At 27.4% G+C, this 16,190-nt stretch overlaps 1 protein-coding gene across 1 annotated transcript; it reads left to right on the top strand.

Moving 5' to 3' along the window:
- The first annotated feature begins 2,819 nt into the window (after positions 1-2,819).
- On the top strand, positions 2,820-3,551 carry LOC107919493 (LYR motif-containing protein At3g19508). Its single transcript, XM_016848945.2, has 2 exons — positions 2,820-3,225; positions 3,296-3,551. The coding sequence occupies exons 1-2, from the start codon at positions 3,031-3,033 to the stop codon at positions 3,359-3,361; spliced, it is 261 nt and encodes an 86-aa protein (XP_016704434.1). The 5' UTR covers positions 2,820-3,030; the 3' UTR covers positions 3,362-3,551.
- Positions 3,552-16,190: the final 12,639 nt, after the last annotated feature.

Below are 16,190 nucleotides of genomic sequence, written 5' to 3'. Positions count from 1 at the left end.
ACCCAATACCCACAACAATATATACTCCATTACATATGCACTCCTATTCCATGGATTCGCAGCCAATTTACACTACTCATTGAGTTTGTATCATCTATTATTTGGATTTTAATTTAATCATAAAATTATTAAATATTTATTGTTTTTTTCTTATAAAATAAAAAGTATTATTTGTTTATTTTGTTTATAAATATATTTTTATATAATTTTTTCTATCCACATCTGTGTGTCGTCTAATATCTGGGTTTTTTTATCCAAATAATATAAAAATAATTAATTACGAAAAAGGTATAGAAAATAAAATAATTACAAAAATAGGCATTTGCTACCGTGGTCTAACGGTGCCGCCTGACATATTGGCGGCACTAGACTAAAATGTGATGATCTAAAAACTATAGGGACCATGTAAATTTCTCGTTTTAATTAGGTGCTGAAAAAACACTTTAAAGGGTGTCACCTAATAGTACGACGGACACCAAAATTTAAAAGGATAAATTGCACCCTAAACTCCCCTATTTATTATTATTATTTATCCTCTTTTAACACTAAAAATAGATTGGCCTCTTATCAATTAGTCTAAAAAAATTTCTACCAAAAAGTATTTTTGTAAGTAAGCCGATTCCAATTAGAAATAAATTTTATTTATTTTTTAAAAAATATTTATAATTTTATTATTAATTTGATTTACAGACATAGTATAAAATTATAATTATAAAAACTTTAGAAAAATCTTATTATATATAAATTATAATTACTAGTTAAATTTATAGTTTTTAAATATAATGAGAGCAAAAGAAAACTATTATAAACTATTATAAAACTATTATGTCAAACATAATTTGAACAATAAAAATATTTTTTTAAATAAATAAAATTTATTTCCAGTTGGAATCGGCTTACTTACAAAAAATACTTTTTGGAAAAAAAAAATCATTTTAGACTAATTGATAAGAGGTCAATTTATTTTTGGTGTTTAGGGTGCAATTTACCCTTTTAAAATTCAAGGTTTTTTCAGCTGCGAATTAAAAAGAAAAATTTACATATAAGATCCCTAGAGTTTTTAGATCATCACATTTTAGTTTGGTGCCGCCAATATGTCAAATGACATCGTCAGAACACTATAGAAAATGCCTATGTTCGTAATTATTATGTTTTTTTTTATATATTTTTTACATTATTTGGGTAAAAAAGGGCTAATATTTTGTTATGTATATGACATATGTCAAGTCATACAGTAGTGATTATAAAACAAAAATGTTCTTATTAAAGAGCTATCAACACTATGCACCAGAGTACTACTTACAAACTAAAGGAATTAACAATCGATTACATCATTGGTTTAGTGATGAATCTTTGATTAAAATAAGATTTAGGATTCGAGCAAACACTGTGATGATAAAGTAAATGATAAATAAATTGGTGAGTTATACTATGGGAAAAGGCAATGGAAAGTAGGGGTTTTGGCCATCTTATTTATTGAATTTAACTTTTTTTTGATTTCATCGTTAAAATGAGATAAATATCAAATAAAATAATCATATTAATCTAACCCAATTCAACAGAATCTCTGTGAACAGCTGCAGACCCTCATTTCTATCAAAAGCCATCTTGACGGTGCAATCAGTTTCTATGTTATTTTCTTTAGGAATATGTTCAAATTCCTATTGACCCATTTTTAACATAAACTACTTTTTTTTTTCTTTTTTAACATAAGATTTTTAGCTTTGACTTCTTTGAAATTTTATTAATTTATCTCGTCCTTCCAACATAAAATCAATGGCTTACATTAAGTCATTGATAAGTAGTGCTTGCATAAATGCACTAGTTAAAATCTTAACTCGACTAACAAATGGATGTTTAGTGAAATGTTTTGCAATGTTATGGATCACAAATAAATTTGATTTTTTGACAATGAAATTGTGGTTGCATTGGTAAAATAAAGCTTTGGGGCTTCAAGTTCCATGAGAAAAATCATATGTGTACTACTTAGCTGGGTTGGGACACTTTGAGTTCTAATAATTGATTCTGAATTTAAAATAAAAAATAAAAATTAAGGTTATGGATGAAAATGAAACTCTATTAAAAGAGTATGGACTATGAATGAATTTTACCCTGGAAGGACTCTTTATGGGCCTTCCAACTGTTATAACTTAGCCAACAACAATTTATTCTTTTTTTGGGGGCCCGGCTCACTGACCAACCTAAACCCACAAATCTGGTCCATAGGTAAAGAGTTATAGGCCGGCCTGACACTAACTAAGATCGTTTTCTAATGGTCAAATTTTATAATTAGTTCCTCTGTTTTACTCAAATTTTGGATTCAGACTTTTTCTATACTTTCATTTTGATTAATTTAATCTATAATCCAAGTCTAATCATTAATCTCTGTTGGTCTTTTTTTTTTGGGTAAAATCAACAATTCTTCTTTTTTTTCCAAACGATAGCTATTAACTTCATTAAGTTTTGTTATTTCCGAAGTTTTATGTGATAAATATGTTATCACAAGTGTCAAATTATTATTTTCATATATTTCTCACAAAAAATTTGGTTAATAGATTTAACGGCAGTCGTTTACATCAAGATTAAAATTTCAAAATTCGAAACGTATAAGGACTAAAAAGTATCAAATTGAAGAACATTGACTAAATCTAAAAATTCACTCATAGTACATGACGAATAGCAAAATTTAATCAAACAAATTTAATTTCTATCATTTATTCATGACTAAGATTAATCAAATTAAAGTGTATCGACTAAATCCAAAGCTTATGCATAAGGTAGAGATTAATAGAAGGATTTGACCAAAAAATTAATGGGGGTTAACAATTAGAGTGAACAATTATAAACTTGTGGAATGCAAAGATTAAATTTATCAAAATTAAAGTATAGATACTAAATTCATAAGTTTAGTAAAATACAGGGACTAATTATAAAATTTGACCTTTGTAACGAGCAAAGTGAAGCCATCGAAGTGCACCTCTGAAAGTGAAGCCATCGAAGTGCAGTAATATCTTTTTCCTTTTTTCAAAGATGGAGAAAGCTTTGAGAGTTTATGCTGAGATGCTAAGGCTGGTGAGGCGCTTACCCAAAGACTCGAGGCCTTACTACGCTAAATACGCCCGCGAGAACTTCGTTAATTATAGGGACTTCGACGCCTCCGACTCCAAAGCCCTCGACGAGCTCTTCCACCGGGCCTACAATCACTCTCTTTGGGTCCTCAACAAGGTGTGCGCCTTTAATCTCTAAATTCAATACACTTGCCATTGAATTTATTTGGTTCTTCTCGTGATTGCAGTACTTGGTGGATGAATCAGCTGCCCAAAAGTTGAAGGAGATATGTCTCATGGATGAAAACGTTTAGTGCCTACTAGGTGTTTGTTGTAATGCTCAAACGAACTTCGGATACGCTTTTCCTTTTTTAATGCAAATAAGTGTTGGTATCAACGTTATTGGCTGTTTACTGCTCTGAATATTAATATGCTGCAATTTTGGCTATAAAAATCTGTTTTCTATCCAAAGTTTCTCTTGGATTGAAGACTTAATGTTGAATATTTGGAGACTGATCTTCTCAGTGCTTTCTTTCTTTCCTAACAATGGATCAGATTTGATCAACATGTATCATTTTACTTAGCACTTGCTTTGTTGCATATGCTTTAGAAATTGTTTATTGAATTATATCTCCAAGAAAGGTTTTTTTTTATCACTTTTCATTTCCTTTTTTAACTTTTACAGCCAATAAATCAATAATATCATTTTCAAGATTCTATTTTAGATTCTTTACTTAAAATTATAACGTGTTTTACCACTATACCCAACATTTGTAAATTAAACCACGAGTGAAATAACAAAGGATATCCATAGTGGTATGAATCCTGGGTTCTATCCTGGACGATCCTTATTGCCTTCCATCTTATAAAACACACACATTTGTGTCAGTTAATATGGGGTGGGATGCTAAATGTAGCGATATTATTGTTGAAATAGATTGTGCATTTGCTATTAAAGAAATCCATGGCGGTTTGAGAGAGCAATTACATAGAGACTTGATTCTAAGAATTCGACAGTTATGCAGTCGTGAGTGGAGAGTAGCTTTTGAGCAGATATGCAGACTATGCCGCTCACATGTTGGTTGAAATGATGAAGAATTTCTCAATTGGCGCTCAAATTTTCCATACAACTCCCTTTCTGTCCTTCACCAATTAATGATTGATTAACATGTTTGTATTGTCAATTCATGCTGCAAATTATTAGTTGAATAATCCATTTTTCCTATATCTAGATATGCTTATTAATACAATCTTCTAAGATTTCTTCACGAAAAATTATAAAAATTAAACATTACTCATGTCAATTACATTTTTTATATTTGCATTAATGTCTAGTAATATAAACTAATGAAGGGAATTTTGGGTATGCGACTACAGTAAATCTCTTTATGTTGTTTTCTGTTGTGCTTCATTTAATAGAATCTTCATTGTGGACATATTGTGATGATAAAGGACTTTCATCCAACTTCTCTAACTCCAACTATTGATTAAAAATAATATTACCGATAAATTAAAAAAAAATCTTTGGTTAAATTCTGAGTTTTTAGACTTTAATTTGAAATTTTAGTCTCGTAAGAAAAATATCAAGTTCAAGTACTAGATTGCGTCTAAAAAATTTAAGTACCAAATTAAGAAAAAAGTATAAAGTTCAAGTACCAAATATTAAATTAAGCCATTAAAAAAAATTGCAAATATCCATCATATTCTTATTATGAAGATGGTGGTGGTGATGGTGGTGATTAAATCACTATTTGAGGTTTAAGCTTGTTAACTATTTTTATATTAGATTCTATTTTTTTTGTCTAAGTTAATTTTTAAAACCCTAAAATTTAGATTTTAATATGGGAACTATTGCCAAATTCAAGCTCTAATATGCGGACAATAGTTAAAATTAAAACCTACCTAATTTAGGGTTTAACTTTAAAAAAATTTAAATATTAATATGAAAATCTTACCAAATCCAAGTATTATTTAGGGTGGGTTTGGAAGCGCGATTGGGTGCGGTACGATACGTTTAGCTTACTTTTTATCTCACGCTACAGTATCTAATCTCACTGTCACCGCTGTTTTTATATTAACCACAGTTAAACACACCGTTCATCCAAACTCAACCTTAATTACGTAACTATGTAATGAATCAAGTGGGTACAATTGGACTGTTTTACATGTCCCCTATAGGCTTTACTCACCACTTTGTTTTGGGAACTTGTGATCGTAATACCAGATTTTGACATCACTCTCTTTTAATGAAAAGTAAGACCCACCCTTTTTCCTTTTAAAATTGGTGACGAGTACCAATAAACCCTAATTAAACCACTCTTGTTTAGATTAAACTTAATATAATTATTAACACTACAGTTGTTTTACTGCAGTAATTTTTTTAATCATTTATTTGGAAAAAAATCAAACATTGAATATTCATTTTTATCCATTTGAGGGGGTTATTAAATAACTCAATTTACCTTTTAATAGACGTTATGATTTTACAAATGAAACTCTATCTAGAGTTAAATTGCAAATTTTTTGACATTTCTTAAAGTAAATTTTAACTTTATTTGATTTTTTAACAATATGATAATTAATTGACCCATTTAATAATCGAATCATTAATTTGATTTAATTCCTATAATAAAGAGATTTAAATTTTACTAAAAACTATAAATTTTAAATAATAAAATGATAAATATCTAAACAATTGTTGAAATAGCACAATCCCACATCTTGAAAATACAAAGTTGTGAAGTGTTTGTATTACTGTAAACAAAGGTGATTTTTCCGCTTTTTAAATTATCCCGGGATTTGACATTTCTTTCTTAAAAACAAAATTTCCTTCTTTCTTGAAACATATCTGATAATGTTCGAGGATGTAGACGTAATTTATTGAAAAAATATTTTATCTAAAAAATTAAATTTTTCCATTCTTTTTAAAGTTTGTGAATCTTCCGATTCTAAGAATTGAATCTAGTATGATTTTTTATACAATAATTTACTTTCTCTTTTTTTTTTTACCTATTCACACAACAACAACAACAATTTAACTAAATTTACATATTATTAATTTTATATTGAGGGCAATTATGAACACTTATATCAAATGGCATTGAATAATGTAAAATCCATGAAAGGCCAACTTTACTATTTTCGAGGTCTTGTTTTGGTCTTTCATTAATTTCTTAGATGTTTCTGGAGATTATGTGGGTTTCGTTTTACCATGATTTTCCAGTCAATATACCTTTTCCTAAAAGGTTTAAGTACGTTTAATTTGGCTTCCATTTCCAGCCATCCACTAACAGCACGTTTAGTTCACTGTAATGGAATAGAGGCGTAATAGTAAATTAATTGTTTGGTTGAATGTAATGGAATATAGGCATAATAGTATTCTTGTGTTTGGTTGAATGGAATGGAGGTGTAATAACATAAGAAAAAAAAATTAAAATAACTAAAATACCCTTAACAGAAATTTGTTTAGATAAATGATTATTGTTATTGTTATTAAATTTTAATAAGATTATTAATATCAGTAATAAATAATTTAATCATATTTTAACATAATTATTATTAAATATATTTTAATTAAAATATATAATTTAATAAAATTCTTAATAATCAATATTCTTATATGAATTTACTCAAATCATAATATATGATACTATAAAATATAATTTAAGATAATTATTATTAAATATATTTTAATTAAAATACATGATTTAATAAAATTCTTAATAATCAATATTCTTATATGAATTTACTAAAATCATAATATATGATAATATAAAATATAATTTGAAATAATTATTATTAAATATATTTTAATTAAAATATATGATTTAATAAAATTTAAATTAATTATTAGTAATAATTTTTCTTATATGAATTTGTATAATTTAATATAATTATTATTAAATATAATTTAATAATAATATATAATTTCATAAAATTCTTGAGAATAAATTTTCTTATATAAATTTATATAATTTAAAATAATTAATATTAAATATAATTTAATAATGATATATAATTTCATAAAATTCTTGATAATAAAATTTCTTATATGAATTTATATAATTTAAAATAATTAATATTAAATATAATTTAATAATGATATATAATTTCATAAAATTCTTAATAATAAATATTCTTATATGAATTTACTGAAATCATAATATAACTTGAGAATTATATTCTACATAAACATAATTAACTTATATTAAGAAAATGTTAGATGAAAATAAAATTCTACATCATAATCCATATGTTATATAGTTTTACAACATCAAAAAGTTTGAACATTGATTTTTAATGGTTAGAAAGAAATCTTCTGACTCATTCCAATCGCGCAGCAGAAGGTAAACTAAAGAAAACGAGCATTTGAGTTGGATGATCTAGAATTTTACTCAAAGCTCGATACCGCTCATCGTCGGTTAAACCTTCAATTTCCCATAAGGTTGAATATAAATTTGTAGCTTTCTTTTGGATGATCTGGAATTCTTCTTACTTCTGCTGAACTACCACATCGGAGGCAATACTCCTACTGATTTGATCGCCAATGGCCCGCATGTTTTCGGCCAATAAAGTGGCAGCCTCATTAAATGAAGAAGACATATTATCACAAGCATCAGATTTATTCTTTTTCTTGTTTGAAGATGAGGAACCCCCTTGGTCTCTATCTCCTAGCGGCTCCGTGGCAGAAACATCCATGTCATCCAAAGAGACGTCAGCTTCGCAGTCATAGAATGAGTTTCTCTCTTCATTCATATCTGTAGTAGGTACATCCTCAGCATTTATTTCTTCAAGAACATCAGCAGCTGTTTGAGCATCTTTCCCAGTCGCTCGATCTCTTACGTATATGGCAGTAAGCTGGTCGTAGTAAGGGAAAGTACGATGTATGAATTGAGCGGCTTCTTTGTGACTCAAAAAAAATGAGGAAATCATATAAGTTATAAGTTTGGTAAAAATAAGATAATAAAGACTTGAAATACATTTTACCTTTAAATAGGAGTCTCAAACCGCATCTTCAGCAACAACGAGCTGCCTATGCTCGTCCCAACCAAAACTGCAGTTGTTTTGGCCATTAAGCATGTCATAGACGATTGACCACTCCCTTTTTAGTAACTTAATCCTCGATTCAATATTAGGTTTCGCCTTCAACATTGCATTTGGTAAAGCCTTTTCTAGCATTTTTTCCAACTGGTTTAAATAACCGGCTTTGAACCCGGTATCAGCATTAAATGTTCCAACATTGTGCAAGTCCACCATGCAGGAAACCAATGCTGCATCTTCTTCTGGAACCCATTTTCTTTTGGTTCCTCGAGAAGCTTGAGAAGAAGCATTTGATTGTGGAACACCTGACATAATTATCTTAAGAAAAAAACATATTATATTAATTACTATTTTTAATATCATGAATCAAAAGGTGAACACTTTATAAAATTATAATTAAGTTTAATATCATGAATCAAAAGCTCAATATATAAAATAAAACAAATAAAATAAAGAATGAGGATTTGGTTTAATAATGAAATTGAAGTTTTAAAACTTTTATAACATTTTAAATTTAAATTTCATTTCGTATAAATATATATAATCGTTTTTTGTAAATTTAATCTCATATACATCTACAAATAATTATTAAAATGTAGTATTGTATTTGCAATTATGATTGTGAAAGAAACAATAATTACACTTTTTTCGATAGTTAAAATTCGTTAATTATAGTTAATTATAATTAATTATTAAAATGTAGTATTGTATTTGCAATTATACTTAAAATTCGTTAATGTGATATTTTGAAATTAAAAAAAATTCACTTCATAATTATATAAAAATAATATTATAATGAGTTCGAATTAAACAAAAAAAAATTTAATATTATTATCAAGTTTAAAAATTAACGTTAGCATTTTAATCGGTTAAAGTATCTAGGCTAATATTGGTGTACCAAATTATATTAAAAATTAAAATATAAAGATTTAATCTTAAATTTGAACATTATATAAGCATCGAAATTGAAAATTGATTGTTTTTACATAATTTAAAAATAGAGAGCTTATTAATATATAAAAATCCTTGTAAAATAATTCAATAATTATTTGAGTCTTAAATAGAAAACAACATAATTAACCCATTAATTGAATATAAATAATACCTCAAGTAACTCGTTTACAGCATTTGATTTCAAAATCTAAATCATAACAGAACTATATCCTACTATACTTGCAATTAATAATCCCCAAAACAAGCAGGAACCAGAACAAATCAAGAACAATATCAAAACAAATGCAACAATTTCTAGTTTCATCTTCTACTCATTAACACTCAGCTTCATAAAGGAAAAAAAGAAAAGGGAAATTCTTGAAAATAATACATTTTCCTTTCTGATAAGCTTGCAACCTTCAACAGGATCAAAACCATGAGGCAAATTTCCACTTGGGATTGGCTCTATCTGCAGAATAGAAAAGAGGATGATTATGTAAATATTGACAAGAAATTTCAGCTGCATTTGAAAAAGAGGAGACATCGAAGGAGATCTAGAAAGGTTTTATGGTCAATTACATTTTGTTTTTCTTCTTTTGCTGCCCTAGATTAGTTCATGTGTCTATATGGGGACACCTTGTCATTGACTTAAAGTAACAAAACTCTCATGCGCTAAGGCTGGAGATTGATGAAATTTAAGATCCCTTTGATATAGTATTTAATTAGTTTAACAGTAAATGAAATAGACTTGATATGATTTGCTTTTTGTGCAAACCTCTTTAATATTAAACGTGCCTATCCATAGCTTGATTCATTTTGCAGCCAAAGCCAAGCTATCATTCAATTAGAGAGCTCTATGGGAGAAACAAAACAAAAAACTTAAAGAATGCAATATTTCAACACAAATCCTCATGAGCATATACCCAAAGGTTACTCTAAGAATCTGCTCTGCTCTGTCGTCATAAGTCAGACTTCAAAACATATGTCAAATTATAATTGAATTGTTTAACATAATGCATCCCACTCCATGATTTCTTCACATATGTCTAGAGGAATGCCAAAGGAAAAATAACCAACTGGATGCCATAATGATTAGTTTCATGTTTAGAAGAATAATTTTCATCACTAGCAGGTCCAATCCTTTTCTATTCAGGGATGAAGAAGAGAGAGCAATGGCAATAATAAGACTTGCTATTCAGTAATCACATCAATAAAAACTATATTTGCCTCATTTTTTTTAAGAATTATGTTCATCATTGTTGAAACTTAAATATAATGGTTGGACCATTTCCTATATGCTTAAGCTTTTAGGACTATCATCACCTTATTTAACATGGTATTAGACCCAAGGCGTGATCTATTCTTCCTGCCTAACCCCAAGTGGGGTCAACCACCCCTTGTGAGGTTGTCCACGTATAGGCCCTTGTTGAGAAACACATAAAGGGGTGTGTTATTTGGTATTATATCACATCTAATAAATCTCGTGTTTCTTGTGACCTTATATCCAAGTTGAGCCCCTCACCTATTGACAATTGGTTTTAGGTTGGATGCTTAACAATCACACAAGAAACTTTCCTTTTTCTTTTATTTTTTCAATTCAAGAGCAGGAGAAGACCATGGTCATATTAATACTTGCCTTTGGAAATCATATTTTTAAATGACAACAGAAGAAGCAACAAAACTACTCAAATAATAGGGCACTTTACCTTACGTTAAGGCCCTAGATTTAAACTATACTTAAAAGATAAAAGATATTAGCATAAACCATGCACATGGTGACAAATGGAAATAATTTAGCATAAAAGAAGAAAGCTTCTTTGCATATTCATCTATGCTAGTTGATTAAATGGAAATAATTTAGCATGTCAGAGGACCTAACATTCTTTAGGGCCTAAGATGAAACTTAAATGATATATGACTATGCATGTCAGGACTTTTAACATTCTTTCTCCTTTTATGTTACTAAAAGCTTGTCCCTCAGAGAATTTTGCTTTTTTGATCAGGTGACGGAAAGCAAATTAGATCAGTCCTAGCCTTTAGAAGACAATCTAACTCAATTTCAAACAATAGAATGCACTAATTTCTCGTCCCGCTGTTGTTTTCCTCTTTCTTATTATTTAACTAATGAAAACAACAAGCAATAGAGTTTTATTCAGGCAAAAAAATTCTTGTCTTCAACTGAAATTATATCATTCAATTTTCAAAGAATCCAAAGTAGGGTTTGATTTTTTCTGGTAGAAATTATGTCTATGCAAGCAAATATTTTTATGACCAAAACATTAAAACCATTGGATACTCTGTGTTAAACAAGCAACTTCTTTTGTGTTTTGCAATGTTATTTACAATACAAAACTATCGTACATGCTTATACTTGATATGATAAAGGCAAACCCAGTTCAGTCTATCACAAATCAAACACCTAAAAACCAACCAAAATAAGAAATTCACAACAGTATCATACTGTACCAAAATCAGCAACAGCACAATGAAAGCAGCCACAATCCAAGGCAAAGACAGACAAAGAAATGAAAAGTTCAAGATTCATACCTCAAAATCAGTCTCCAATGAAGCAGTGGATTTCAAAAACCACAACAAATGACAGGGAAAAATGAAAAAAAAAGATCGAGAGAGATTAAAAACCACAACAAATGACAGGGAAAAAATGAAAAAAGAGACCGAGAGAGAGAATCGGTAAAGAAATGGGAGGAGAAATCAACGAGGACAGAAAAAGGAGAGGGTGGAGGTCGATTTGGGAGGGAGGGTAAAACAGAGACTGATTTGGGAAGACGGACGTAATAGGGCTAATCGTCGATTTGGGAAGGGAATAGAAAAGCAAAGAATTTGGGGAATAGGTCGGTAATGTAATAGGCGCGTAATACCGATTACAGCGAACCAAACGCCGGAATAGGTCGGTAATGTAATAGGCGTGTAATCGAGGCGTAATGGAATACCTATTACACTGAACCAAACAGGCTGTAAATAAATATATTTATTAAATTAGCGTTTCGATCCATCCCACGATCTTAAACATATACTGAACACATTTGATTAATAGATTAAATGATAATTATTTTAAATTTAATAATTTGAAATTGTTTTGTGTTAAATTTAAAATAACACATTAATTTTGATTTTATGTATTTTTATATATGAAATGTTGGTTTAATTTAATTTCCATAAACTACTAATACCATAATCAACATAACAACATTTTACATCTACATATTGCACACACAAATACTAATACTTATCTAATATAAAAAATAAATTAATGTATTTATTTCTTTAGATATATATTATTAAATCAAAATTAAAATTCATGTATAGTTTTGATATTTACCCCTAAATTTAATATCTATACTATTATTAAACCATCGGTTGAATTAATGTCACAAGTTAATCAGACAACAACTCAGTTGGAAAATTACTAAACTACTTTTATATATTTGAAATAAGTTATATTATTTAATAGTACTTTCGTCTTTTTACATTTTTAATAAACTTAATTGATATAAAATTTGTATATATTGAGATTTAAACCATATCATCTGCGCGTATAAAATCTCAATTTCACCACTACAACCAATGCTTCATTCCGAATTTTTGTTGATTTTAATTTATTACTCAAAAGATTTCATCTATACATGAATTTTGGTTCAATGTGTAATGTTATACATGAATTTTGATTTTATATAATTTATACATGAAATATTAATTTAATTTAATTTATGCAAAATTATTAACATAATTATCAATATAACACCGTCGTAAGTATAAATGTTGCAATAAAAATAGTTATATATCTAATATAAAAATAAATTAATGTACTTATTCTTTTAAATGTTACAGTTGAATCAAAATTGAATTTTCATGTGTACAATTGTCCCAAATCAAAGTTCAGGTATTGACTTACATATCGAATCAAAGTTCATACGTAATTTTGTGATTCCATTTTTTTAATACAATATTGGGGGTGGGGGATAGGATCACATAGTTTGAACCTACAAGTGTAACAAAAACTTTAACCACTGCTTCATACAAGCCAAGACTCAATATATATTTTTAATGTTAATTTCATTGTAAGTTCTTATCACATTTGATCTTTTTCATAGAATACCTAAAGTTACTTATAGCCCTTCAATAGGAGAATAATGTGTTTCAACATACTCAAACTCACATTCTCTTGTATTAGCAACAATGCCAATACCAATCGAGCTAAGACTCAATTGACGAATCCATTACATATTCAAATTTAATAAATTAAAAAAATGACAAATGTTTTTACCCTAATAGAGATTGTTAAAACTTTGTCAAACACCTATTTAACACGAGTTCATCTTATTTGTATAAAAATAAAAGTTAATAAATATTTACGAAAACAAATCATATATATACGTATGTGCTTTAATAAAATGGGGGGAAGATTATGGTAATAGAAAAAACAAGAGGGGGAGGCAGCCTGATATTGAAACATGGAAGAAAGCGAAATGGGAGGAAACATGCAGAGGAACGAAGCCAACAACGACCAACGAGGTGTCGGAAAACGCAGCATCCGATGAACCAAATGTCGGACCCCATCTCGACTGCCGTGCCTTCCATTCTCTACCTTCTTATATTTATTTTTAATTCGATATTATTAGTAATAATAACATGTCAAAATCAAGTTTAGTTCTAAAGGTTTAAGTTGTGGAATTTAACAAATTTTTTTATCGCATATTTACGGTGTTTGTACTTGGATTGATTCGGATTATTATCAGTATAGGAGAATATAAATTTAAGCATATTTAAATGTATATATTTTTCTATTTAAAGTTAAAATTTAAGAGAAATTATAAATAGCTTTAGATATTGAATACAATAACATTATAACCCTACTATGTCTAGGATTTTTAAAACTTTAATTTGATTATGTTAAAATTTTAATTTAAAATAAATTTTATTAAATTATAATATTCTTTGTATTGTAATTATTTATGATTAGATATAGATTCTAAATACATTATTTAAAAAAAAATTCTGAGAGGATATAAATGCTCATTATTCTCTATTGACTTACAAATTAACTTAAAACTAACTATTTAAATACAATATATGTTGATGTTGAGATCATACAATATAGGAGTTAGGGTGGTTACCGAGGATTCACTAATTAGCTTGAGACTAAGCGGAGAGTCGCTATGGATAGTGGATCACCTAATGATCTTAAAACTCAAAAAAAAAATCAGTAGACTATATTTAACAAATTAAACATAAAATTAAATGAATTCGTAATTAACACTAAATTTATTTTATTAGTAAAATCATGAAATTAACTATCCATCAAATCAATCTTAAAACTTGGGAAAATAGCTATTAAACAAATTAACAACTTTCTTTTTTTACAATAGAGATTCATACCTAAACAATTAGGGGGGAAAGTGAAATTCAAACCAATAAACCACATTTAGAGTCTAAATAAAATAACAATTAACACTAAATATATTCTATTAATTAAACCATATAAATTCAAATAAAATAATACTAATAATTAATAACAATTAACACTAAATATATTCTATTAATTAAACCATATAAATTCAAATAAAATAATACTAATAATTAAGCTTCATTAAATCAATTATAAAATCAAGAATATACATACATCAACATTTTATTTTATGAATTAATTAAATTTATTTTAAAATAATATATTTAAACTGGTTCTATAAAGAGGACTCTCTCTCTCTTACTCACGTTGGTTCTTCTCTTCTGACCTTTTTTCCGTTCCAATTTAATATCATCAAGTGATCCATTATCCATAGCGACTCCCTGGTTAACCTTAAGCTAGATGAACCGTTGATCACTACCATAGCTCCTACATTGTCTAATCTCAGCATCAACATTTATTATATTTAAATATTTAGTTTTAGGTTAATTTGTAAGTTGATGGAGAATAATGAGTATTTATATCCTGTCTTTTTTTTTAAATGATGTATTTAAAATGATTGATCTAAACATTAATTCACTCGTTCATTTAAAATCTATATCCAATCTTAAATAATTATAATACATTTAATTTTTTATAGCAAAAAAGGTAAAATGATTATAATTTAATAAAAATTATTTTAGATTTAAGATTTTAATATAATCAAATAAAAGTTTTAAAAATCCCGGCGTAGTAGGGTTATAATGTTAATGTTATTTTTTTTATTCAATACCTGAAACTACTCATAACTCATCTAATCCCTAAATAGGAGGAAAAATACGCTTCAACACCCTTAAACTCATATTCTCTTACATTGATAACAATGCTAATAACATATTTACATGTAGTTTTAATCAAATTCTTGACTTGAAACCTATTAATATTGTATTGATAGTGAGAAGAAAACAATTGAAACTAACTAAAATTAGTTATTATGAAAGTTTGATAAGATATGGGGACTATTTATGATATTTGCCCATTTTTAATTTGAGCTCAAATTTATAATATCATGATTTTAAGTCACTTAGTTTAATATATAATTTTTTGTATTCGGAATCATCATAAAATTAAATATTTTAGGGTGATCATCATTTCAAGTTTAAGTTAATTTTTGGGTTCAAATTAATATAGAATTTTTTTGAATAAATTTAAATTATTAATTTAGATTTAAATTTGATTTAATTAAATCAAGTTTTAAATTTTAGGTCGAAATTTGGATGATTTATATGTATATGCTGAATTTTTTTAGAAAGTATGTTGAAATTTTTGAAATTTACCGATTTGTGTTGTTTTTGGAGAGAGAAAGGAAAATATGACCTATAGGTTGTGTTTGTACTAAATATTGTTACTCTTTTGGTCAGATGGTTAAATGTTAGTGCTTTTGTCTTAGAGTATCAAGTTCAATTCATCTCCTTCCTCACATTTGTATTTTTTACATCATGTTGTTTGAAGCTTTTATTATTTTTAATTAATATTTTTGATACGTTAGCTCTTTTGGTTAAATAGTTAGATAATTGAAATTTTATTATTGAGTGCTAAGTTCGATTTCTCTTATAAGCATTTTAATATTTTTTATTTCATGTTCTTTCAAGTTTTTTTAATTAATGTTTATAATTAATAAAAATATTATTTATCAAGTTTCTTTTAAATTTTAATTCATCTCTCTTTTATTTATAAAATTAAATAATAAATATGTAATTATTTTT

The sequence above is a fragment of the Gossypium hirsutum genome, chromosome D13 (genome assembly GCF_007990345.1).
Source record: "Gossypium hirsutum isolate 1008001.06 chromosome D13, Gossypium_hirsutum_v2.1, whole genome shotgun sequence".
NCBI classification, from domain to species: Eukaryota; Viridiplantae; Streptophyta; class Magnoliopsida; order Malvales; family Malvaceae; genus Gossypium; species Gossypium hirsutum.
Note: the sequence above shows the minus strand (reverse complement) of the source record. Positions and strands in the feature narration are given on the sequence as shown.